This window comes from Alternaria viburni (assembly GCF_023758015.1).
Source record: "Alternaria viburni strain BMP 2772 chromosome Unknown scaffold_6, whole genome shotgun sequence".
Lineage (NCBI taxonomy): Eukaryota > Fungi > Ascomycota > Dothideomycetes > Pleosporales > Pleosporaceae > Alternaria > Alternaria viburni.
In genome coordinates this window covers 358,506-383,388 of record NW_026055775.1, presented here as the reverse complement: position 1 = coordinate 383,388, position 24,883 = coordinate 358,506, and the positions used below count along the sequence as shown (strand labels likewise).

The 24,883-nt window shown below is 51.8% G+C and overlaps 10 protein-coding genes across 10 annotated transcripts; 4 read left to right on the top strand and 6 right to left on the bottom strand.

Moving 5' to 3' along the window:
• Positions 1–791: 791 nt before the first annotated feature.
• Positions 792–1,285, top strand: J4E79_003574 (uncharacterized protein; the record flags this gene model as incomplete). Its single annotated transcript, XM_049352467.1, has 2 exons — positions 792–806; positions 914–1,285. The coding sequence occupies 2 exons, from the start codon at positions 792–794 to the stop codon at positions 1,283–1,285; spliced, it is 387 nt and encodes a 128-aa protein (XP_049212846.1).
• A 1,517-nt stretch (positions 1,286–2,802) lies between these two features.
• J4E79_003573 (uncharacterized protein) lies at positions 2,803–3,952 on the top strand (the record flags this gene model as incomplete). The annotated part of the gene is made up of 3 exons (XM_049352466.1): positions 2,803–2,850; positions 2,900–3,059; positions 3,117–3,952. 3 exons carry the CDS (start codon positions 2,803–2,805, stop codon positions 3,950–3,952), a joined length of 1,044 nt encoding a protein of 347 aa, XP_049212845.1.
• Positions 3,953–7,703: 3,751 nt separating this feature from the next.
• Positions 7,704–8,692, bottom strand: J4E79_003572 (uncharacterized protein; the record flags this gene model as incomplete). Its single annotated transcript, XM_049352465.1, has 2 exons — positions 7,704–7,726; positions 7,780–8,692. The coding sequence occupies 2 exons, from the start codon at positions 8,690–8,692 to the stop codon at positions 7,704–7,706; spliced, it is 936 nt and encodes a 311-aa protein (XP_049212844.1).
• An 866-nt stretch (positions 8,693–9,558) lies between these two features.
• Positions 9,559–11,136, bottom strand: J4E79_003571 (uncharacterized protein; the record flags this gene model as incomplete). Its single annotated transcript, XM_049352464.1, has 2 exons — positions 9,559–9,821; positions 10,167–11,136. The coding sequence occupies 2 exons, from the start codon at positions 11,134–11,136 to the stop codon at positions 9,559–9,561; spliced, it is 1,233 nt and encodes a 410-aa protein (XP_049212843.1).
• Positions 11,137–12,180: 1,044 nt separating this feature from the next.
• Positions 12,181–13,562, bottom strand: J4E79_003570 (uncharacterized protein; the record flags this gene model as incomplete). Its single annotated transcript, XM_049352463.1, has 2 exons — positions 12,181–12,638; positions 12,698–13,562. 2 exons carry the CDS (start codon positions 13,560–13,562, stop codon positions 12,181–12,183), a joined length of 1,323 nt encoding a protein of 440 aa, XP_049212842.1.
• Positions 13,563–16,274: 2,712 nt separating this feature from the next.
• J4E79_003569 (uncharacterized protein) lies at positions 16,275–17,722 on the bottom strand (the record flags this gene model as incomplete). Its single annotated transcript, XM_049352462.1, has 4 exons — positions 16,275–16,663; positions 16,727–16,832; positions 16,883–17,586; positions 17,635–17,722. The coding sequence occupies 4 exons, from the start codon at positions 17,720–17,722 to the stop codon at positions 16,275–16,277; spliced, it is 1,287 nt and encodes a 428-aa protein (XP_049212841.1).
• A 466-nt stretch (positions 17,723–18,188) lies between these two features.
• On the bottom strand, positions 18,189–19,337 carry J4E79_003568 (uncharacterized protein; the record flags this gene model as incomplete). The annotated part of the gene is made up of 1 exon (XM_049352461.1): positions 18,189–19,337. The coding sequence occupies one exon, from the start codon at positions 19,335–19,337 to the stop codon at positions 18,189–18,191; it is 1,149 nt and encodes a 382-aa protein (XP_049212840.1).
• A 342-nt stretch (positions 19,338–19,679) lies between these two features.
• On the top strand, positions 19,680–20,577 carry J4E79_003567 (uncharacterized protein; the record flags this gene model as incomplete). Its single annotated transcript, XM_049352460.1, has 2 exons — positions 19,680–19,913; positions 19,966–20,577. The coding sequence occupies 2 exons, from the start codon at positions 19,680–19,682 to the stop codon at positions 20,575–20,577; spliced, it is 846 nt and encodes a 281-aa protein (XP_049212839.1).
• Positions 20,578–20,620: 43 nt separating this feature from the next.
• On the bottom strand, positions 20,621–22,262 carry J4E79_003566 (uncharacterized protein; the record flags this gene model as incomplete). Its single annotated transcript, XM_049352459.1, has 2 exons — positions 20,621–21,919; positions 22,152–22,262. The coding sequence occupies 2 exons, from the start codon at positions 22,260–22,262 to the stop codon at positions 20,621–20,623; spliced, it is 1,410 nt and encodes a 469-aa protein (XP_049212838.1).
• Positions 22,263–22,549: 287 nt separating this feature from the next.
• On the top strand, positions 22,550–24,871 carry J4E79_003565 (uncharacterized protein; the record flags this gene model as incomplete). The annotated part of the gene is made up of 3 exons (XM_049352458.1): positions 22,550–22,669; positions 22,831–22,981; positions 23,076–24,871. 3 exons carry the CDS (start codon positions 22,550–22,552, stop codon positions 24,869–24,871), a joined length of 2,067 nt encoding a protein of 688 aa, XP_049212837.1.
• Positions 24,872–24,883: the final 12 nt, after the last annotated feature.

The following is a 24,883-nucleotide window of genomic DNA, read 5'->3' as shown; positions in this document are numbered from 1 at the left end:
GATATGATACCATTGAGATGACGGGCAGGTGATGTTGGGTGGAACGTAGAGCATTGTATTATAGTCTGGATCTGCTGGACGAGGCGTTAGGGTTGGAGGCATGGCCCCAACGAGGAGGAGAGAGAATTACTTGTTTCTGGCGGCCCGCGTTGGCTGCGCTCTTCTTCTTACATATTCGCATCCTCTTACGCGTGACATTTGTGACTTTCTGACATGTCCCCTGGATGTACCCGCTGTTTTGCAACGATTACTCACCAGGCAAAGTGCTGCACGCATTTGCAGTCATGCATCTACCATGTGTACTTGATATAGTAGGACTACGAAATACTGTAATAGCTGCGAAGCCGACTATATGCATGATCACGGATAACACGGTACCACAAGCCTTGGGAGTATAGCGATTCGCGCTCACGGTGGACTATCGAATGAAGACTATTCCGAACAAGGCTTAGCCCGTCCGCCACGTTTGCTCAGCCACCCTCTTTCGTACGCCGCGACATCTGGTGTGTGATCAACTCCGCATTCTACTTGTACTTCTGACCACTTTGTCGCTCCTTCCTTTTACTCCAGTAAACCTTGCCTTCCCTACTTACCCTTCATTCCTTCCTTCTTCACACTTTTCCCGGAGGATCGCCATTCACACCTGGCACAACCCCCCAACAAAGTTCGATCGACAGCTGGAAGAGATTACCCAGCCTTGCCGCCCAGTAAACGACGTAACAGTCTTTTTGCCTTCCGAGGAGTCCATCACACTTACACCACACTCTCTGTAATCCTCACAAACCATCAACATGTCTAAGCCATACGTAAGTCTGCCTCGCATCCGCTAGCGTCTCCTGTCGCAATGCGCGCGACATTCCCATCTCCTATCCAATCCAGTCGCAACCACAACCACGTGCTAACCCTCTCTCAGGACCAAGGCGCACCACCCGCCTATCCCCCACCAGCGCACCAAGATGCTGGCCCAGCCCCCGGCGGCATGCAGCCCTCATACTACAACCAAGGCGGTGCCCAACCCGACTACTACGGCGGTAGCCCGAACCCCTACCAACAAGGCCAGCCTGGCCCCTACGGACCGCCACAGGGCCAGTACGGACCTCCTCAAGGACAATATGGACCTCCCCAAGGAGGATACAACGGCCAGCAGATGCAGTACCAGCAGGGTCCACCGCCCCCAGGCGGCTACTACCAGGACGACAGGAGGGCTGATGGCGGTGGTGGCGGTCTATTTGCGGGATTGTGCGCTGGTTTGGCGTGCTGTTGCTGCTTGGACTGCTTGTTCTAGACGCGTTGTCGAGACAAGCAAGGCTGGATGGAATGATGGAGATGGGACGCGCAAGAGGTGGCATACCAGATGGAGCAATTTGGCTTTTTGGCCGCCTGAGATGCGTATACCATGCGAAGACGGATCGAGAAGACGAAGATTCCGCGTACAAGCTATAGACCAAGGTTTCTTTTTTTCTCACTGGGGTCTCTTTGGACATGACTGATTGTCGATTTGGAGGCATATCAGGGAGTGCTGCCAGCTATCATCTTACCTAATTCGACGATTTCTTTCTCGGAATCCCGTTCGTACTTGTTCCTGTCTCGAACGCCCACGGTTATGGTTATTGGCTGATTGTACAGGTATTTGCGTTCGAGGACTGTTTGCCAGCACGCCGAGTGCGGCGACTTGAACGAACGTCGTGTTTGCGTGCCACGCAAGTAAAGTCCGAGGTGCCATCATTCACCCCAATGCGCCAATGCGCACTCTTGGAGTCGAGCGAAATGCAATTGATTGCTGCCACGCAAGCACCGATGTACACTCACCTTCGGCCCTTAGTTTCTCAACTATAACCGCACGATTCCCTGGACTTACTCTAGAAAGGCTGTGAAGCATCGCCGCTACGGTTATATAGATAAGTTTCTGACGACAGCTCGGTCACCGACATCGGATCGCCTGACCAGCGCTCACTCACCGCACTGAGGGGGCTAGACGAGGACGCTGGAAGGCGTGGAAGTTGTGAATCAACAAACATCTCTCATCACATCTTTCTTCACATCTTGAGTACTTCACTGCTGCAGAGTTGAGACATGGCGGACAACAACAACCCCTCAGGGTACACTCCTCCTGCTCCTGATGCCGTTTCCGCTTCCGATATACCATCTCCAGCATCTCCCACCATGGACCTGCCTGGATATGTACCGCCTGTATATGAAGTATGTGGAATTGGACCCTGTTGTTTTCTGCAGATCAGCTAACCAGCTCAGATATCCAAGGAGTGCCAGGAAGAAGCAGAAGGGACCATGTACCCAGACCAGCCGGACAATCCGAACAACGAGCACAAATGGCTGTACTGCGAGAACCACAGCGGGGACACTCTTGGATATTTTGGATGCGTCTGTGACAAGACACAAGAGTTTGGCCGCAACCAGTACTTCTCCGCCGATTGCATATTGAGGGAATTGGTCGGTGACGACAAAAGAAGGCGTGCGTACCGTGCCCCCGCCCCAAGCAAGGGAATTAGAAAATGAGTGAGAGAGCTAACCCATAACTGGCTAGTCTTTCTCAAGCAGTACTCTTCAGGCTGTATTGGTAAGACCTTGATCGATCTCACTGGAGCCTGGGCTCAGTACAATCCGCATATCCCAGTCTCCACTTCTACCACTGCGCAGTCCACCACCACCACGAGCTCTCAACCTAGTACGTCTACTCAACCGAGTACACTGACTCAGGCGACAAGCGCAACCACTTCCCCAGCGTCCTCGAAGACTACCACGACGCGGCTCACCACTTCAATCACCAATTCCACAACCACCGCAATGCCAACACCGACGGGGCCAGCCGATGGACAGATCCCCATTTGTGGAGTATGCGCCATCAAACCCCCTCTTCAGCGCGCTCACTAACATCGGCCAGATTCCACAGAAGTGCATGACGACGAAGCCACAGGGTGAGGCGTTGTGTCTTATGGGCGACCTCGACTGCATCTGCAAGGCCAGCAATTCGCTTGAACATAACACGGAGTTCAACCAGCAGTGCGTTCTCGACGCTTGCTACGGTGACATTGGCAGAGAAGGTAAGTCTTATTATGTAAAGCATAACATTCCGTCGCTCAACACTAACTTCGCTACAGAGTTTCTCGACAGTCTCTACTACCACTGCAAGAAGGTAGACAAGGAGCTCATCGACATACCGAAACGATGGGAGCCCTACCTTCCAGTTACCTTCCCTACCACAACGCCCGACTCGTCGCCCGACGACTCCAAGAATTCTACGTCTGCTCCTGCCGGCGTCAAGCTAAATCCCCAATCCATCGTGGGCATTGTCATCGGAGTCCTTCTCGTCCTCTGTATGGTTTTCGGATTGCTGTGGCTCTGGTGGAAGAAAAAGAGGGAGGCCAAGAAGCTGCGCGTCGAAAACGCTCAGATGCTTGATGCTATGAACCCTGACGGCTTCAGCAACAGGATCCATACCTTGAGGGGCGACTCATCAATCCGCGACTTCTCAGATCTCCGGGGAACCGGCAGTGCAGGCTCGGACGCCGCAGCATCGAGGCACGGTACTGCATCCACCTACAACGACGCGACACTCGTTGGTTCGCCGCGGAGCACGACTGCCTTCCCTCTCAGCCCTACAACCCCTAAGAGCCCAATTCCTGAGTACGGTACAGCCGACGAAGACTGCGCCATGTCGACATTCGTGAGATACCCCGGTCATAAGCCGTACAATGACGGCCAATTCGAGCTACCCAACAACCAGCTTCGCGGCAGTCAAGTCATGCAGGGTCAGCGTAATACGCAAGATGACTCAGCGAGCGAGTACAGTGCACGCCGGCCTAGCTACGGCGATGACTCTATCGACATTCGGCAAGACAGGGAATCGCGGGCACAGTTTGAACGAATGCAGCGGGATGAGTGGGAGAGAAATGGGGATCTGGAACCACGCAACAACCGGGGAGGTGCATTTTGAGATTGCGTGTTTTGGATTTTATTGATATTTCCCTGTTCTCACCGGTGAACTGCTTCGGAATATATCCCAGCGAACTCGTGTAGCAGTTCCTGCGGATGCCCGTTGGGCGACGAGCTAGGTTTAGGCTTATCTCCGTTGACTAAGTCGTACGGAACTAGGTGGTGCATGCGAACTGGTAGTACAGAACAATCTCAAGTGTGGCTTTTATGTGGCTACCCGTTTGCGAAGTCTCATCGAGTGTGTGCTTGCCGTTGGTTCGTGCGAGGTGAGGCAAGAGATGTGCTATGATTGGGCAGCAGGGCTAGTGAGAGGTGAGAGAGCAAACGCGGGCGTCTGCACTTAAAAGCGAGTAAGGCTGAATCTCTTCTGCTCTTGACGGGCTTCTTCTTCTTCTAATCGATCTAGCCACCAACGTTCACGTTCGACATGATACTTTACGTGCTATTCTTGCTGATCAGCATTGTCGCGGCGCAAGCGCGTGATCAATTCTGTGTGCCTCCGAAGCCACCACTACCGCTTCCTGACTGTACTGTAAGTTGTTTGTACTGGCCATGCAGCTATTCTGGTAAACTATGTCACTGACACTAGTGCCAGAGGCAATGTCTCGTCGGCAAAGGCAAGTTTCTCGATGGCAATTGCGCCGATAACCTCGCTGGCTTTTGTAGCCTTCCAGACGTTATCCCCATACACTTCAACACGTTTGGTCCGTGTATTCTCGGTGCATGTCAAAGCTTGACAGACCGACAAGGTAAGTCTCTAATGTGCGCGACACACTTGATCCAGATATACTAATAAGAGACCGCAGACTATGTGAATCTATTCTTCGCAGCGTGCGAGGATAAAGATGTCAGATTCATATCTAGCGAGGACTATTTTAACTACAAGGACTTGCTTAAGGACACAACATCGAGTAGTACTGCGAAAATTACTGTGACTGTGCTATCATCTACCAGTGATCCACACGCGTCAACAAAATCGGAAGGGGATACACCCATTGATCTAACGGATAGTACCGTCAGTGGAGTTCCAATAACATCGGTTGCTACTTCTACAGACACAGGACAGTCGGCAGACGCATCTTCCCAGCCATCACTGTCAGCGACTTCAACGCCACCAAGCTCCACAACAGAAGGAGGGACGACATCAGTTCGGCCGGCGCCGCTCCCGAACGACACTGGTCTTGCACAATCTAGGTCGAAGGGACAGGATGGTGTGACTGTCCACTCACACGTCACTGTCACTGCGACCTCGAACGGCGCACCTCAATCTACCGCCACTGCCGCTGCTGGTCCTACACTCAGTACCACCGCTATCGCTGGCACAGCAGCAGGCGGTACCGTAGGTATTGCGCTCATCATCGGCCTCATATTCCTCTTTATGCGTCGTCGCAAACGCCAATCTTCACTCGCGTCACCAGCAGATATATGGGAGCCCTCTCGCAACACCAGCCCGAAGCCTAAGTTACCAAACGTACAAAACGATTCGAGCTTCGGTCGATACTCGGAGATGGGAGCCGGTGTACCCGTGCGTCAGCGCTCGAAAGCCGAACTACACAGCGAGGATATGTCATCACCACGTCCCCAAACTGGCTACTACATGCCACCAGAAATGAGTGGTGGAGGCAATGAGAGTTCGCGATACTATCAATCAGCACAAAGACCTGACCCGCATCGTCATGGCAGCAACATGGACTCTCGATACCCTGAGCTGAGTTCACACGCGGTGACAAGCATGCCGTCACCCACGTCACCCATCTCTCAAGCTTCGACAATGCAAGGCTGGCATGCAAACTCGCCTTCCGGCGCACCCACGATCAGACTTAGCAGCGCTGATCTCCGCAGCGAGGGAATGAGAAGTCCAGTGAGTGAGCTCGATACCCATGCACCTCTGCGCTCCACGCGCTCGGCTGAGCTACATGGCGCGGGTACCATGAGTCCAATGAGCGAGCTTGGTACTGATAGCTTTCACGGTGTGCGTCACGGAGCGGCTGAGTTGCACAATGAGCCTCTGCTTCCGCCGCAGATAGATTCGAGGAGCAAGGGAGATGTGCCGGATGGTGTTGTGGAGATCGACGATTCGGATATGCATAGAGGACATCGACCTGGGGTTTCTACGAACTTCTGATCTTGCGCTACCTGAGGTGAACCGAAGGTAGTTAGACAGTTAATGTACGATTAAAGGTAGTTTGTAATGAAGAGCGATATTATACGGCAAGCCACAGAATTTAATCCGCCGTTAGACTTCAAGTTCGCGATGAATGTTCATTTAAGTTCTCGTTATACTATCCATTTCAAAAGCATGTATGGACAAGGGTACGTCCAGTAAGCATCATGACTGCAGTGCCTGTAAAGGTCCGTTTCACCGGCGCTATGTACGAACATGCATCGCCGTTGCAGTGCCACGTTCGCGTAACATTTCGTGAAGTGACATCCGTCTTATTGGATCGTGGAACAATGTTGTCGCAAGGCAGAATCGTTACAGATCAGGACAAGAAGGACGCAACGAAGCCTGACATAGGATCGAGAAACGCCGTTGGATAACTAGCTCACTCTGAAATATATTGAGTGTTGTTCTGCTCAATGATTTACACTGCCTTTCCACTCTTCTTCACTAGGACTAAGGTCACACCACCTTCTTCCCACCATTTCTGGGCCTTCTACCAACCTTCCATGCAGGTTCCGTTAGTGTAAGTATTGACGGGTCGGTCGTTCAGCCCTATCGGGCATTTTCTCAGCTCGTTGGGAGATTAGAAAGCGCTGAGACCGGCCTCTTCGTGGCTATGGATTGGTATACATGCACAAAGTGACCCGTTTGGAAGGAGCGCCGCATGTTATTCCAAAAGATTGTTGCTTCCCACGAGAAGTTGTGTAAACAGCGAGTTTCAATAAGCGAGCTCTGTATGTTGTGTACGTTGAGACAGAATATTGGGGAGACCTTTGACTGTGTCAAAGTGGAAGTCGTGAGAGGATACCGTGCGCAGAAGCCTTTGAGTTTACGGATAAAAGCACGCTGTGGCTCTATGCGTACCCAGGTACTGACAGCTCAAACCATACGCCCTAACGCTCAGCTAGCCTCAAAAACACCAAACAGTTGGCACGCATTAGCTCAAGAACGTTGTAAGTGAGTGCTATCTCGTTCTCAGTCTATAGCCATGATAACTAACACCAAAGATCACAGCAATCCAACAAAATCCAATCATGGCAACCACAACACTCACCACCTCTCTTATCGCAGCCTCCACTGCACCAGCCGAAAGCGCCGCTTCCACCAATCCCAACGAGTATGTCTACTTCGGCATTCACGGCAAAGCCATCATGATCGGCCTCGCAGCCACAGTTGCGCTTCTCTTCTTCATCCTCGTCTGCATGGCGTGCTGCTGGCCTAAAGAGAAGAAGCGGAACGACCAAGGAGGCTATGTGACGACTACTTATTGGAATGGAGCTGGGAAGAAGGGGAGGTGCTGCTAGATCGGATAACAATGGTATGAGAATGGTGGTGGAGTGATCGCGCGGTTGGTGTTGAGGCTAGCATGTGGATGCGGTGATATTCGAGATGTAGCGAGGTGTCAATACTATACACTGCGATACAAATAATACAGCTTGCTGAACTGAAGTGACTACTAAGCGACATCTTGAAGAAATAGGGAGGTTAATGCCCGTCAGCCCACCACCACGCCTCCACCAACACCCCATCGGTAAACATAGGATCATAGGACGCGTGCAAGCAGCGCGATCATGACCGCTTAGAAGGCTTACTCCTCATCCCTCTTTCTATCTCAATGAACTTTTTCCCGCATCCTGGCTGAACAAGATGGCTGGCAACCTTACATTCAGTGCACCATCTAGGCACCCCAAATGCCACAACAGTCCCTTTACTATCCTCAGAGACACCGTCCACAACGTCCTGCAGCGAGCGGGTTGGGTCGGTCGGCAGGGAATTCTTCAAGACCATCTGTACGGCACTGATGATGGTATATGCCGCATCGTTACTGGCTGTATGACCATCGCGAAACTCCACGCCAAAGTGTGGGATCAAAGTTTTTAGTGCGATTTGCTGGCCCTTTTTCTGGCCCTTTCCACGAATACCCTGCTCGTTCGCGATTTTCTGGGTGTCGATGATAGCGACAACGTTGCTGTCGAATTTGGTGTCGATACCAAGCTCTTCTTGCAGCATCCGAAGGTCGTTCTTGACTGAGTGGCCGAGAAATATGACTGGGCATTTAGGACCATCCTCTTTGTCATCATCAATAGGCCACGCGAGTGTTTCGATCAGGAACTCTTTTGCGTCTTCCTTCGTGGCAAAGCGCGTTGAGCCGAAGTGGTTTCTTTCGGGGTTTCCTCGGACGAACCTCCAGTTGATAAGGTGTGCGTTCTCGCGTATACGAATGTGGTAATAGTAGATGTTCTGTAAGACGTTTTCTCCATGTATACCGGGATTCTCGAGAACTGGCGCCATCTCTTTCCGCGAAAATGTATTGAGCCCATATTCTGTCAGCACTCGTGGCTCTATCTCGTGCATTTCGCAATCCATGGTGACAACGATGGTATGCGCCGCTAGTGGTGGTGCGCCGGGTATCTCCATACCGAGGCCATACTGCAATATCTGGGTATGGCTTTTGCCCAAGAAGAAGCGTCGGACCTCTTCCATGGGCGTTTCAACAACATGCGATACGGTAGCTGTGTTGGTGCCATAGAGTTCCTCGAGAGAATCAACTGAGTTGATTGAAGCGCTGGAAGACATGGCGAGCAATTAATAACTGTATGCTGCTACCAGATGTTGGGTTTCTGGTCGGGAAGTTTTGTATCGTGAATATTGTGATGTCGTTGAAGCTATTAGAATCGCTAATGAAGAAGACTTTTCGGGGGGTTAGATAAAGTCGCGTGCCTTTATAGACCCGTGTTTGTTGCTAATGAGGTGCGATTTAGCACTGTGGCCCCGTATGTGGTACCAGGGTTCGTGGCGTCGCTACCTGTAACCTATCTCTAGAGATGCCAGTAGAAGCTCGAGTATTACCACGTCAATGGTGACCCCACCATGAGTAGAGCGTATTATAATGATGCATTGTCGAGTTATATGTACCAGCTTGGTCACCCCTGCATACTGCAGGAATAACATACGCGGGCCACGCGAAAACCTGCGTTATACTGACTGATGTCTCAATATCATGCTTACTATCTTTCGTAAGCTGGTGTTTTGCATTGGTAAGAGTGAAGAATCGAGTGATGTAACAATGTCATCATGGCATAGAACCAGGGGTAGTCCCGTGCTGCATGCTGTGCATCCGAAACTTCGCATGTACGCGCACTCGTTGTTCTACTTAGACGCACTTGGTCGACAATCGCATGTTGCTATAGTACCAGAAGACCCATTTAGCGACATCATTTGACTCTGAATGGGTGGCTTGATTCCAAGAGAGTTACAATTACCTAGGTCATGACTGGAGCTACAGTCAGACCCTCTTTTACTACCTGAGTTCGCCCAGTGTGCGCCGCTAGCGCTTCCAAACAAGTAACTCAAATCGCAGCTTCGTAACGTACTTCTTCACTTCTGGAATCCGTAGAAGCGGCTAAGTTCGCAATCTCATGAAGTTGGTGCCACAAGATTTTCTATGGAGGAACCTCGAAATGGACTTGCCAGAACGTGATCTCTCGACCCGAAAGAAGTAATATGCGCTGCGTCACGAAGTCCAGCATCGAGCGAACCTTCTCGTACCCTTTGGCCTTCAGCCGATCAGATGTGAATGGCTTAAGAGCCCATGAGTATGGCGCATTGCTAGACATATCGAGATCGCCTTGTATTTCGAGCTGTTCAAGCGTGACACGCCTGAGCCGATGCATGTCTTTCATTGCCACGAATACGTCTCTCCATGCTGCTATGCTCGTACCTGTGACTGTGACATGCGAAAAGCTCACATCTTCCAATGTTGAGCGATGACGGAGAAGCATCCGAAGCAAATTGCGCCCGTGACTGCGAGACCGGAAGAGATGTAACGTTCGAAGACTGGTCCAGGAAGACTGCACAAAGACAGTCCGCAACATCCGGTACTCAAAGTCACAGCTGCGTCCATAGAAGTGCTCGACTGCAGTAGCATAGATCATCATCTCCGATATCCATGTTAGCAAGGCAGGAACCTCGCTGCCATCAATATCACTCATTGCGCAATCGAAGGTTAGACTTCGTATCCGAGGAGCTATAGCTCTCCAGCTTTGATGACCAGGATCATAAATCCTGCCGTTCGATGGAAGGTTCGCCGCAGTGATTGTCAGGTCGACTGTGAGCTTGTCCAAGTCAACCGTGCTCAGTATTCTCGAGAGATTCTCCAGCATGATGACCTCGGCGTAATACTCCATGAAGAGAAGGCCATCGAGGCTAAACTCCAATAGAGTTCTCGAACCAGATGGGGCCAAATCGGTAGTCACTTCGATGGCGTGTGCCCCGACTGCGCGATAGAGCGACATGGTACCTCTACTCCGTAGTATGGGTTTGGCGAATCGTTCTTCGTAATATGCCCCTATAGGACGGGGATTGATCTTGATACTCTTCAAGTTCGTAAGCTTTCCGATGGCATCTCGAACGTATTTGGCCGCTGTGCTAAAGCGGTTCTGGTGCTCGACCAGTCTTTTGAGTGTGCCTTCGTACTTTTGAAGCCAGCGGGTATAGCCACCTCGGTCATTCCAACGAACCACTAATGCTGATCCTGAACCTCTTCCAGTAAGGCCTTTCCAAAGCGGCTCCGGAAGCTTGACCATGGGCCATACAGGTCGGGCAGAATCCATGTGTATGTAGCTCTGAGGGTGTGGACATCCCATAGACGGCTCTTCCCACGGCTCTTTGATATATCGAAGGTCCACATCCAGATTCGTGTTTAATATCTCCGGGCCGAACTCCAACTCTTCCACGTATGTGCACAGATGCTCGTTTTCAGATAGGTCCTTCAGAATGGCCAGACTCCATGGCATCAGGCTGAACTTGGATGAAGAGAGATGACGCTGTAGGAATGCGTCTTGGGTCTTCGAATGGATGATTCGACTAGCGAGACGGAGACTAGAAAGGCTTATGGGGTCAAGGATGAAGCTCTCCCCGTCTGCGTACGACGCCCGTGAGTGGCAAATCTGCGTCCAGATCTCAGGAGGTAAACCTTCAAACGTAGGTTCTGGTTTTCCAGGGAGTGGCGGCTCTGACATCGCTCGTGCGGAAAATAGTTGAATGTGTGCCAAGCTGCGAAGTGGTGGTCAAGAAAGGCATTTGGCGACGTATAACAGGAAGTGAGCTGGAAAGGTTTGTCCGTCTCCCTGGAATCGCTTTCTCACAGGTGGATAAGCGACTATGACACGCGAAAGATAATCATCTCTCCTAATACCATGGCTTCTATGGCGATTTGGAGAAGAGACCATAATCAGATGTCAGGAAACCAAAGTCTCCTGCAATATGTCGCCAAACAGTTGTGGAATGGGTAGGTAAAACAGATGTTTACGTCTCAGAAACTCCACAATGTTGACTGGGCCCATTAATAAAGAAGGTTCTAGAAGATTACCGTAACTGCTGCACCAGAGGGAACAGGTCAACCCAATCGCCCACTTGCAGTGTTTTCCAGTGCCAGCATCTATGAAGTGACAACGCCCAGGGTAGCTCGGGGTTGCGTGGCCCTTGCACATAGTTGAGCTGCAGATGGATGCTAAGCCTTCGTGTATCTGCCCAATGGAGGCGCACTCGATCAGCCACACGTTGGGCGGCCGTATTGCATCCGGTTTGGCTGTTGAAAGAGAAGGAACCTCATGATACCCGAATGATATACCTGGTATGCGCAGAAGTGATAACGTGGTGGAGATCGCATCTAGCTCGCGACAGGGTGCGAGGCATTGGATGGGGTGGCAAAATCCTGGTCAAACCTTCTTGGCGTCGCGTCTCTTTCCGATGGTCCCGCGACGCGAAGATGACGCGACATTCCGCCCTCAGCTTTCTGACCACCTGCGCCCACTTGGCCCCGACAGCAACACCTCGCATCGTCGAGCAGTCCCAGGTCTGAATCAAGACAACACACGAGAAATGGTTGCTCAAAGTAAGAAAGCCTGCTTATTGGGTCACTTTAGACACAAAGGAGATATCTGGCGCATTTGAACAGGTTCTATTGAAAGTATCGAACCACGCCCATCACCCGAAATACATACGACCGACACGTCCACCAGCGCATAAGCACGCTTCTGCTCCAACCCCCAAACCCGACGCGCTCAAGACCTCCTCGGAGCCGCACTCGTCTTTCCAATCCCGCCGACACCTACACCAAAGGTACCCGGCCTCTTGCTTGGCTGGAAGCTCATCCGTCTCGTCTCATTTGTGGCGGGCTGGGAGGGAGCCACGGGAACGGGATCCGGTAGAGTAGGCGCGGAGGTCTTCGCCGGACATGGCTTTGCTGGAGGAGACTTGGAGGGGGCTGTGAAGCTGGCAAACACAATTGGAGGGGCGGCAGAGGCGACACGTTGAGTCGCGCAGGAGGTATTCTGTGCGTTCTGCATAATAGCAGGAGGGGCACTGAAGGTGTTGTAGCCGACGGGGGGTACCGAAGAGGCAGCGGCCACGATGGCTGGAGTAGAAGCGACGACGACACTTGGGCCAGCCTCGACAACCCTGTTGCCAAAGACGCGCAGACCAGACAGCGGATACCGAATGCCATGAAGGCGCAAGCCACCTAGACAATGATTAATAAATGGTCTTCAAATCAGTAGAGGAGATGTTAGGAGAACATACCTTGTGGGAGGAGAGGACAGGGGAGGCCATCACAGACCGCCATGGCGTAGTCCAAGTAAGTCTGGAACTGGGTTCCGTCGATACCGAGCTCCGCAAGGTCAATGCCAGCATTGCCCGCAAGAGCCCCAAGGAACAACACCACGACGGTCATCTGAAGACCTCCCGCCTCCACCATCCGGTGGATATACTCCTTGAGGGCGTTGAATATGGCGACCTGGGCGTCGCGCTGGTACATATCGCGGCCGTGCTGAAGAGCGATCGGCTCCAGCTCGTTCACCCTCTTCCTCTTGCCCTCAAGGGCCACCTCCAGCCGGTTCCGCTCGCAGAGAAGGGTCGACACCGTTGTGTCGTTGCGCTTGTGGATAATGGCATCTTTCAGCCGGGAAATTTCGTCGCACTTCGACTGAAGCTCCAGCTTCAGCTTGGCGATGGTTTGGTGGGAGGTGAGGCGGTCGGCGTCAACGGCGGTGACGTTGTAGTGTCGCTCATACATGGCGACTTTGCCAGTCAACTTATTGATCTGGCGCCGGAGCGTTTCGATGGTGGCCTCACAGTCGACCAGCGACTGCTTACCGGGAGGGGGGACGTAAGCGGCACCCGAATTCTGCTCAAATGCCAGCACTTGAGCTTTCAGGGCCGCTATCGTCGTGTCGCGAGAGAGGACAGCAAGCTCACGAACCAGCGCGGCGAGAGTCCCGACAGAGGAAGAGAGGGCACGGCAGGCGGGCGGCGAGGATCGAAGGACACAGCAGCCGGCGAAAAACCATGCCCCAACGGATAAATGGGGACCAGCCCCATCCTCCAGCGCGGCTGGGAGGAAATCCAGAAGGCCGAACGAAGTTGCGACCTGGAGAGCGAAGAACATGATTGCGGCCAGCGCAAAGAAGAGGAAAGTAGACGACATGTCAGTTTGTTTTGAGGGTTCGTATGTCGTTATAAGGAGAGTGTGAGATGGATGAGCAAGTTAAGAGCAGGAGGTTGACTTTATATGCTGGCTGAGAACTGCAATATGTGCTACTGACTGCTGTACGTTGCGACAATACGAAAGTCTCTATTGTCTGGAAGGGGGTGAAGAGCGCAATACCTTACTAACACCGCGACCACAAGGACTACAATAGCTTTCATGAATTCGGCTGTGTCTATTCGAAGTGACTGGAGCTCTCTCATCATAGTCATGGCCAAAGTCTGGCTTTGCAATAAGCCCATGACGATAGACACGATCACATACAGCTTTCACCTTCACCGCGGGAACAGCCAATGTCGCCCACATCATCGCGATTTGGCCAACTCTCGGTCACTGTACATCTCATCGTAGGCATATCGAGTTAATTCTATCGCTTTACTGCCGCATGAGATGTGTTAGAACTCTACTACTCGTAGTGCTCCTAGAACTATCTTTCCTGGGTGACATAAGCAAAGGACGACGCTATACCCAAATGGGACGAACAAGTGAACACGTCACGACTGACTGTAGTGTAGAGTACCCATTCGACATTGATGGATAAATTGCGGCAGTTCCGGTCCCTTGCTTACGGTCACTTCAGAGGTCGATGCATGCGTGAGTATGGAGCATGTGATCGTCTTATTCAGCCTGACAGGCGTCAGAGCGGGGAAGTCTCAGCCTGATATCTTTCCTATCGTACCGTCCACCCAACTCTTCCTCAATCACCACATGCAAATGATACGCACCACATATATACCTCAGCTATGCGTCTCATAAACTGCAAAACTCTTGAGCTAGAGGAATACTTCGGCGCCGACATCCCGGACTACGCCATCTTATCTCACACATGGGGCCGCGAAGAGGTGTCGTTTTCCGACTTGCCTCTGTATCAACCTTCAACAGCAAAGAAAGCTGGGTATCTGAAGATCAAACATACCTGTGAACAAGCGTTACACGACGGGCTACAATATGCATGGGTGGACACGTGCTGCATTGACAAGACATCAAGCGCGGAACTATCAGAAGCTATCAACTCCATGTTCAATTGGTATTCGCGTTCTTGCATATGTTACGCTTTCCTAGTGGATGTTTCGGCAATTGGACTCGAAGGAGAACTTCCAGGAAGCCGATGGTTTACCCGCGGCTGGACTTTGCAAGAGCTAATCGCACCCGCGGAAGTGATCTTCTACGACCGAAACTGGACGGAGTTTGGACGTCGCAGTAACTTATCAGAGTTGATAGGGCAAATCACGCGGATCGACTCAACGGTCCTGAGTGAAATCAAAAGAGACCGTTTGGGCCAATTGGGAAACAGACTTGACAGCTTTTGTATAGCGAAGAAGATGTCATGGGCATCATACCGCAAAACAACCCGGAAAGAGGACGAGGCGTACTGCCTTATGGGGATGTTCGGTATCAATATGCCCTTGCTTTACGGCGAAGGCGAGAAGGCGTTTGTGCGTCTGCAGGAAGAGATTATTAGGAAACTGAACAACGATGATTCCATTCTAGCATGGGGCCTAGACACCGAGGGAGCAATATCTTCTGCGGACGGGACAGCTCCACAACACAATCCGCCGAGAATCACTGGTTTAGTGCTGGCGAAGTCGCCGTTCGAATTTAAGAATTGCGTGGCTCTGGAACTGGCGCCTGTTCCAGGACCACTATTGACTCTTGACAATCTGGGTATCACTATTCGCCTGCCGCTTCTCTCAATGCACGTTGCCACAGGAGCTCGAATAGCTGAGAGGCTGTTGATCGGCCTTCTCAGTTGTTCGCTGCGAACAAACAAGAGTTCTCATATGGTTGGCATCTTGCTCTCTCCCAAGGAATGGACCATGTACCCCACCTTTCCACGCCATGTGGTACGGCGATCGATTCCTCTACACTCAACCTATTCAAGGACTGTGCTTGTAAGCAGCCGCGATGCACTTGCAAGCACAGATTTCCAGCAAATTACCATAGTTCCATACATTCAGCAAAACCCTGCTGGGCCAAGTCTATATAACAGGTCTTACTTAATTGACGAGAAGACGAGGATATCAGCTGTGGGACTCTGCCTGGTCCATGTAGAAGGATGGTATGGTGACGACTATCCACAGCTCGGTGGAAGAGAACCCAAAAAGAGGGATGGGACCAATTGGCAAGCAGATTCTCGAACCTACACTCGCCTTTGGAACGACCCACCGATCCATGTAATATCCTTGGCCTATTCTTGTCGGCATACCCACCCAGATGTAGCTTTCATTGTTCACCTCGAAATGAGCCTCAATCTAGCGACCGTCTACGTCCCTTCAGAAATCAGTGCTGAGTATGACATGCAGACGGCTTGGGGTTTATTGCAAGAAAGGCGTTGGCAGATGAGTTCGGATAGGATGATGTACACATATGCCGATGGCCGTCGCATAGAGATGTCTGTAAGCTTGAAAGAAAAGAGAACCATTCATCAGTGGCGGATATTCAGCGTGGAGGTTGATGTCGTTGACGTCTCGTCATTAGGAAGTCGTGTAGCTTTGTGATCATCCAGGGTGTCGGTATCTCGCCTTCACGCGATGAATATAGGGTTGGTTACCACGAACACGATATTCATTTGTCTTAGGCATGAAGAGATGAGCAAATCGACACGAGTGACGCTTAACAACTCAACGCCGCAGCAAAAGCCACAGCCAAGACCGCCGTGACACTCGCAGCAATCGTCCCTGCCGCGCCCGTCTCTTTGGGCACTTCGGCACCAGATGTACCCGATGCATCCCCGTTTTGCGTCGCATTGTCACCAGCTCCTGCTTCCGTCCCATTCGAAGCGAGCGGTTTGGCCTTGGAGAACAGCAAGCTCTGCACTATAGCCAGCGCACTGAACACCTCGCCTAAATTGCCGTCGCTAGCAGTTTCCAAACTATCCGCATGATCCCATGAGTGCGAGCACTTGACGTCTTCCGAAACTTCTTCGCATATACCGGCGGCGGCTTTGGCGGACGCTTCAAGCTTCTTGGTGAGCGGCTCTGCGAGGGAAGGGGCAGCGATAACTGCACGGGCATACGAGCGTGCGGTGATACCTTTGAAAGAACGCATATCGATGCTGCACTTACCGTTACGCTCGCAGGCTATCTCTGTGAGGATATCGTCTTCGAAGAAGATATTGGAAGAATTCACGAAGCCTTGTACGGCATCGGTCCATTTCTGTTCGCCGTTGGTCTGCCGGTGGCTATCAGCATGAAACTGGTCAAACAAGGAGAGATACTCACAATATTCTGCATGATAGCAGAGCCCTCTGTATATACCGAGTGAATGTACGACCACTGCACGCGATTGGCATCCTCGCAGTTATCCAAGTCGGCAGAAGTACCGTCGTAAACATCATAATCATCGCTGATCAACCCCCGGTCCTTGGCCCAGGTATACGATTTATCCGCCCATTCAGAGTAAGTTTCGTTGCCGGTAAGCTTGGCTAGGCGGGCAGCCAGAAGGAAGAAGTCGCCGGTGGCAGCATTGGATTTGTAGTCGTATCCAGACTGAAACGTGAAGATTGTATAACGAAGACCTCCTCCACAGGTTTCTTCGTCCCATCTTAGCACCTGCACATCGAATACCTCGGCAGCGTACTCAGCCCACGATCTATTCTCTGGTGGTGAGAAGCCAGTTTCGGCCGCGGTCAGGGCTGCTAAAGCCCAGGTGGTTTGATCCTCGTTGGTGATCTGTCCAGTTTGATTCGCTGGCATAAAGGCATAGTCCTCACCAAGCTGCGCTTGGATGCCTTCGGAAACGATGGAATCATACTGGCTATCGCCAGTTAGGTAGGAATAGTCGATCAGCGCGTTGAAGACGAGACCGGCTTCCCACCAGTAGTAGGGATCGGGGAAGATGCCTGGGATTCCAGATTCGGTCACGCTCTCATTGTAGAAGGTGACGAGACCGTTAGCAAGCGTCTTTGCAGCACTCTTGATGGAGTCTATCGATGTTAAGCTTTAGTTACGCAAGTGGGGACGACCGTTGTTACCCTGGTTCTGAACATCCAAGTCTAGCGCGGCGGTAGAGCTGATGATGCATGATAAAGTGAGTGACAGGACGCTAGCGCGTGCGAACATGATGAAAGACGAAAAGAATGTAGTTGGGCTGCGAAGTAGAAGTTGACAGTAGAAAAGCCAGCACTTCAAAAAGCAACAAGACAGGAAAAGCAGTTGGTGAGGTTTGTCAAGTGGCACAGGATCAGCGCTAGTATTGTCAATCCAGCCGCTGTGCTATGCGTCCAGTCACGGTTCATCGGCTAGCTAGCGCAGAACGCCTGAACCCACATAGCCTTGTTGCTCATCTCGCATAGCCATTCAGGGGCAGAGCATCGTATGAGACGTGTATACGGGCGTAAAGCTGCCTTGCGATGGACGTTGGAACCAGCACAGCCCTACGATAAATATAGGTGCGCCCTGGTTGCGGGGCCAAGAGCAGCCACCATATGTCATCTTTAATGCTCGAGTTTGTCCGTGTAGCTGACCATGCGCATAGAGTTGGTTGAACAAACTCTTTCTGTGCACCTCAAGGTCGTACGACATCGCATCAATTCGCCTTCCGATCGATATCCATCTTCGCGACTAGAGCCTCCGCGATGTCGCGCGCAAAGTTTTGATCGTTGATCGCGCGCTCGTCCTCGATTAGCTCGACCTTACTATCCTGGACCCCTCTTCTTATCGCATCGAAGAGCGCCGCATCCGCCTTTTCGTCTTGAAACGGCCCATCAGGGACCGCAATCATGCTAATACCGCCCTTTGGAAGCCATATCTGAATCACCTCAGGGTTCTTTGCATGGGTTTTCAACTTCGCCGCAATGAAATCGCCGACTTGAGTCGCTTCGTCTACGGATGTCCTCATCAGGGTGACGACAGGGTTGTGCTCGTAAAGTTTGCGGTTCTTGTATCGTTCCGGTACCGTGTTCATGGGGCCAAAGTTTGTCATGTCAGTCGCGCCTACGGAGACGATATATGGTATTCCAGCTTCTGCAGCAGCCTCGAGACGTTGCTCGCCCGCGCTCATCACACCGCCGGTGATGTGGTCGCATATTTCGGTAGTGGTAAGATCCAGCACTGCATCAAGGCCTCCTTCTTTGACAAGTCGCTCCATTGCTTTTCCACCGTGGCCGGTAGCGTGGAAGACGTACGTTTCAATATCGTAATTTGCTTCCAGATGTGTTCGTATAGAATCGACGGCTGGGGTAGTAACACCGAACATGGTAATACCGACGCGCTTCTTCTGAGATTGGAGGGCATCTTTTTGACGAGACGCGTATGCTCGAGCCATTCCTGCGATGGCGGCTCCAGCGTTGCTGAGCACGTTTCGGAGTACCTCGTTCAGACCAGCGACGTCCACTACGCTGTACATCAAAGTAATATCCGTTTCTCCAACGATGGGTCCAGTGTCACCGCTTGCGACGGTAGAAATGATAAGTTTGGGGAAGCCGATGGGAAGTGCGGTTCTCATCACTTCTGCCGCTAGGGATGTGCCACCCGAGCCTCCTGCGTTGATGACAGCGTGTATCTTTCCTTCTTCGAACAATTTCTTGACTGCCTTGGTAGCGCGAGCAGCCATCGTCTTGATGACTTCGCCTCGAGGCAAGTCACCAACATCCTCCACGCCACCCTGATCCTTCAGCAGTTGATCTTGACTGATGCTGATGGAACTGTGCCTTATACGCTTTCTACCCACATCCATCAACGTCACGTCGACATTATTTTGTTCTATTTCTTTGCGGAGGAAAAGAAGCTCCTCCAACTTTGTGTCGCAAGTACCGATAAGTACGACGCGTGGGTGAGAAGACATAATGATACAATCATCTGATAAAGAATGCAGAAGGTTGATGTATAAGTATTGAGTGGGTCGTGGATGCGCATGCCCGTGTAATGGCCCCCCGCGCTTGCATTACGTCATCGTGCATACTTCAACAGCGCGACCCAGCATCATCGCTACAGCATCGAGACTTCCGATTACATCTTTTGATAACAGACACCTCATCTCCACTCTAATCAAGAGCTGAAGTACGCTCAGTACGCAAACATGTCACCCCCAAGCGATCGTAAAAGCATATTACAAAATCTCCGCTCGCAGGTCGACAACGGCAATATCATTGTTGGCGCGGGCGCAGGCATCGGACTGAGCGCGAAATTTATCGAAGCCGGTGGCGGCGACCTCATCATCATATACAACAGCGGAAGATACCGAATGGCAGGCCGCGGTTCGCTGGCTGGTTTGATGCCATACGGAAACGCTAATGATGTGGTTCTGGAAATGGTATGCCAGATGCGACAAACAGGTGCTCCCAGTTAGCGGCTAACGATCTCAGGCAGGCGAAGTTCTTCCCATCGTCAAATCCACGCCGGTACTAGCAGGAGTATGCGCTACCGACCCGTTCCGAGACATGTCTCGCTTCTTGAAACAACTGAAAGACCTTGGCTTCGCCGGCATCCAAAACTTTCCGACTGTTGGATTGATCGACGGAACTTTCCGGCAGAATCTTGAAGAGACGGGAATGTCTTACGACGCCGAAGTGGAAGTCATGAAGATGGCGCGAGAAATGAACCTCCTAACGACGCCGTATGTGTTCAATGTGGAAGAGGCGAAAAAGATGGCCAATGCGGGCGCCGACATCTTGGTCGCTCATATGGGACTTACGACGAGCGGAAGTATCGGGGCGAGCAGTGGGAAGAGCTTAGATGATTGCGTTAAGTTGATCCAGGAGATACGCGATACCGCAACAGGTATCAAGGAAGACGTCATCATCTTATGTCACGGCGGCCCTATCGCAAAGCCAGAGGATGCGGAGTATGTGATCAGTCGAACGAAGGGCGTACATGGTTTCTATGGCGCAAGCTCTATGGAGCGCTTGCCAGTTGAAGACGCGATAACCAATATCACCAAAACGTTCAAGGGACTGAAGCCTGGGTCCTCTGCATAGCCTAGTAATGGGGAAATGCATTCGTTATTTTGTGGTTGTGTATCTACAATGTATACCGGAAGTCGGGATGGCGATCGCCAAGTTTACCTGAGTCGGTCTGTCGGATTCGTTCCTCGATAGACATTACCTCTCTCTTCTTATTAATGCCGCGCAAAGTGAAGTACATGAGAGCGTATCCACATGCCGCGATTGTGATCGTTGTGATGGAGACCGCGTGACCAATCACATAACGACCATCGTCATTCGTAATACGGTAGATCTGGCCGGCCATGATACCCGCCGAGTTACCGATCGTTTGCTGCAGTCCTATGGCGGTGGCGCGCTTGAAGTATCCCGCATTGCTGTTGATCACCCAGGTAACGTTCAAACCCACGACACAGTAGATGCCAGTAGCAGTGACAAAGGTCGCAAAGTACAGCACCCCAGTCGAGGACATGGAGACACCCAGCATCATGGCATAACCAATTGAGGTAACTAACGCCAAAGGGACCATGAAGAACGCTCGACGATTGAAGTAATCCGAGCAGAAAGCGACGAAAAGATATACTACTGAGGCCCAGATGTATACGGGTACGGTGAGGAGCTGAGTGCGAATGCTAGAGTATCCAAATCCACGAATGATGACGGGGAGAAATGTCGAGAAGCCGAAGGAGCAGGTATTGGCGCAGAATTGGCAAGCAGAGCTGAGCCATACTTTGGGATCGCGGAAAGCAAGCTTTACTTCCGACTTGTCCAAGGCATCTGTTGTCATCGACTTGCCCTGGTACAATCGTTCGTTCTCGTGTCGGGCGCGAAGCAGAGCCTTTTCGTCTTCGTTCAACCACCACGCGGTCTCGAAATTGTCAGGTAGTAGGAAGATGGTAGCAACACCGACGATGATGGAGATGAGACCCTCCACCAAAAATAGCCAGCGCCAACCAGCTAGTCCTTTTGCGCCATGGAGATTTGTGAGACCGTACGCCAGTAGCCCGCCGAATGCACCGCTTAGTGCAGATGCAACAAAGAGGTAAGACACCCTCCGCGCTTGCTCCAGAGGCTTGTAGTACATACTCAGGTACAACGTCAAGCACGGAAACAGGCCGGATTCGAAGGCACCGAGGAGCAGGCGGGTAGCGATGAGAGAGGCGTAGTTCTCGATGAAAGCAGCCCCGATAATGACAGCGCTCCAGCCGATGATGAATGTTGGAATTAGGCGGGATGGTCGCAGCTTCTTCAACAATATAGAGGCTGGAACCTCGAAGGCGATGTAGGTGACGTAGAAGAGCGTTACGGCAACGTTGAGACGGTTGCCGGTGAGTCCCAGATCCTCGTTCATGCCTGCGATGGCAGCATTTCCTGAGCGCTATCAGCAAATGACCTTGTAAATTATCATTGCGAGATGTGTGTACCGATGTTGGACCGGTCGAGGTAGGCCACCTGAAGCACACTTGTTAGGCTCGTTGTAGTGGATGAGGGTTTGTATGCATACCAGAAACACCAACACCATCATCGGAGATAAAATGAGGTCCAGTTTGCGAATGAGCTGTTGATCTTAGTTAGCACGTGATAGCCAGTTTTGCGTGCATTGCTTGTACCTTCTTCTCAGCGACTGGATCAATATGGATCTCTTCGCTAGCGCCAATTTGGGTATCCTTCTCGTGAACTGAGCCATCAAAGGTCTTATCATCCGGGGTTGGATGCGACATGGTGTGGGTGGTGTCGTCTTCCGCGGCTAGACGAGACGGAAAGCTCATGATACAGGCTTGCGATCCAAACCAGACCCATCTGCCATGACATATACCTTATAACGTTCATCTTGACCTGGGACAACATTATTGCCGATCGGTGCCTAAGGAATTGTCCGACGCGGGAAGATAGCGAGCGCTGCTAAAGTGGGCATGATACGCATGGAGGATGCGCTAGGAACATTGGCAGGCAGGCGTCCGATAGAGATACTATCGGCTAAATCCCAGCGTTATCGGGAATCATCAACATGACGGAGACGCGATACGAGGGAGAGATGGACAGAGTTGACGAAGGTCCGTCAGCGAAGAAGAGGAAGAGAGGTCGACAAGCGAAGAGCTGTGTCGCGTGCCATCGGCGGAAGCAAAAGGTGCGTATGACGTAAGCAGTCGCTCCGAGCTTCGCGGCGCGATAACGCGTTGTGACGACCCTCCAACCCAGCCATCTTCGCAGCGCTTCTGTTATGAACGATTGCAATCATTCCACGAGCAATGCTCAATGCAGCGGATAGGTAGCTGATGGCCTACGCAGTGCAACGGAGAGCTGCCATGCTTCAACTGCAGCAGACGCGACGTTGCCTCGAGCTGCACGTACAGCGACGAGGCTGAAGCGCGTCGTCGGCAAACTTCACGGGTCGCCGCTAACCCTCTGAATGACGATATATCCTCAGAGAATCCTACAGGTACGTTTGTATCGGCGCTGGCCTTCACGCAGCAGAATGCGAGAGCCTTGTCGACACGCTCATTGCAAAAATAGGTGCTAATGTTACCGCGAAGACACACGGACCACTTCCACGCGTGCCAGAAACTCGCCTGAACCCAGAGACGCACAAGTCGGTAATCTCTTCCGCAGTCGAGATGCCCCATCCTTTTTTGGCTCATCCTATTTCGGACCTCAAGCTGCAGCAAAGATAATCGAAGAGCCCGCACCAGATCTTTCCTCCGGTATACGGCATGCTGCGGCCTCGGCGCAATCTTTCCGCGATGTTGGAGGCCCTTTTTCGCAGATCTGGGATCTCCTAGGTTTGCTGCCGCGCAACAAGGCCAGCGTCGATCGCCTCGTACACGTCTTCCTCGACGAGCTGAATTGGACCATAGACGCCATCCATCCCCAATCCTTCAAACTCAAGTATGACGAGTTCTGGGAGCGTAAATTCGGCTTCGATGACTATGCATCTATCGATCTCAGGTGGCTGGCATTGCTGTTCATTGTGCTTGCGTACGGTGTTTTCCTCGACTGCCCCCATCCAAAGAATGGCGAAGTGCAACGTGAGCTTCAAGAGACATCACTACGCTTCTACTGGGCAGCAAGACGCGCTATAGTCATTGCACCAACATTTTACGGAGAGTCGACAGATCTTGTTCGTGCCGGTCTTCTGGTCACACGCTATCTGATCCATTTGCGAAGAGTACCAGAGGCTTGGCTTACGACCAGTTTTGCCATGCGTATGGCCCAAGCACAAGGCATGCATATCGATGGCGAACGTTGGCGTCTCTCGCGTAAAGAGACCGAAACCCGAAGGCGTTTGTGGAGCCATCTTTACACCTTGGATAAAACTATCGCGCTTGCCATCGGTCGTCCCTTCGCCATAGTTGACCAGCAATGTCTCGTCAAGAGAGCCACCAACGTCTGGTTGGACGACCAACCGGATGAGGACACGTCCGCCATTCCAGAACTACCAATGTCTAAGCCGACGCTGAGCGTTTACAACTTTCTCGCACACGATCTGGCAAAGATTATCGGCAGCATTCAAGAGCGTTGCTTTGGTCTCTTTACCGTTTCGTACGATACCGTTGTTTCGCTAGACCATGAGATTATCGACTGGGAGGCAAGTTTACCAGACTATTATCATCTGAAAACCCCAGTTACATCTATGGATAGCACGCACCCCTTCCTTTACTGGAATCGCTTGCATCTCCACTCCATGTACCACTTCGCCCGCGTCACGCTTCATCGACCGTACTTGCTGCGCCAAAGTATCACCAATCGCTTCAGATATAGTCACGATGCGTGCATATCGTCGGCATGCGCAGACCTTGCCATGCGCATCGATTACTTCCAACAGCCATTGAATGACCGTCTGAAGTGGACTTTGGGTCCACACCACCTCTTCAACAGTGCTTTAGTCCTCGGAATAATCGCTGTCAAAGATCCACACTCGCCTAAATGTCGCGCGATACTAGAGGACCTCTCCGCATATTGCGAGATGCAAAGAGCCGATATCTGGCTCAATGAGTTCGCGCTAGCTGAGGTCAAAATCATTGAACTCTGCATCAAGAAAGCAAATCAGTTTCGTGCTAGTCGTACCGAAACACGTCCCAACACAGCAGACAATGCGCCACCTGCCGTGCATGGTGCCAATACCATCGACCTAACATCACCGTATACGGAAGATAGCTCGGTAACGGTGCCAGATCTGCCGGCGATAGGCGCAGGCGGGCCCTTCCAATGGCATGCACCTCCATGGGGTGACCCATCTTTTACGACCTTGTTTGAGCCAACCGATCTACAACACTGGGAGAATGTACTGGATAACATCACACAAGAGCAGATGCTGTTCGGCTTCCAATAGCGCATCACGCTC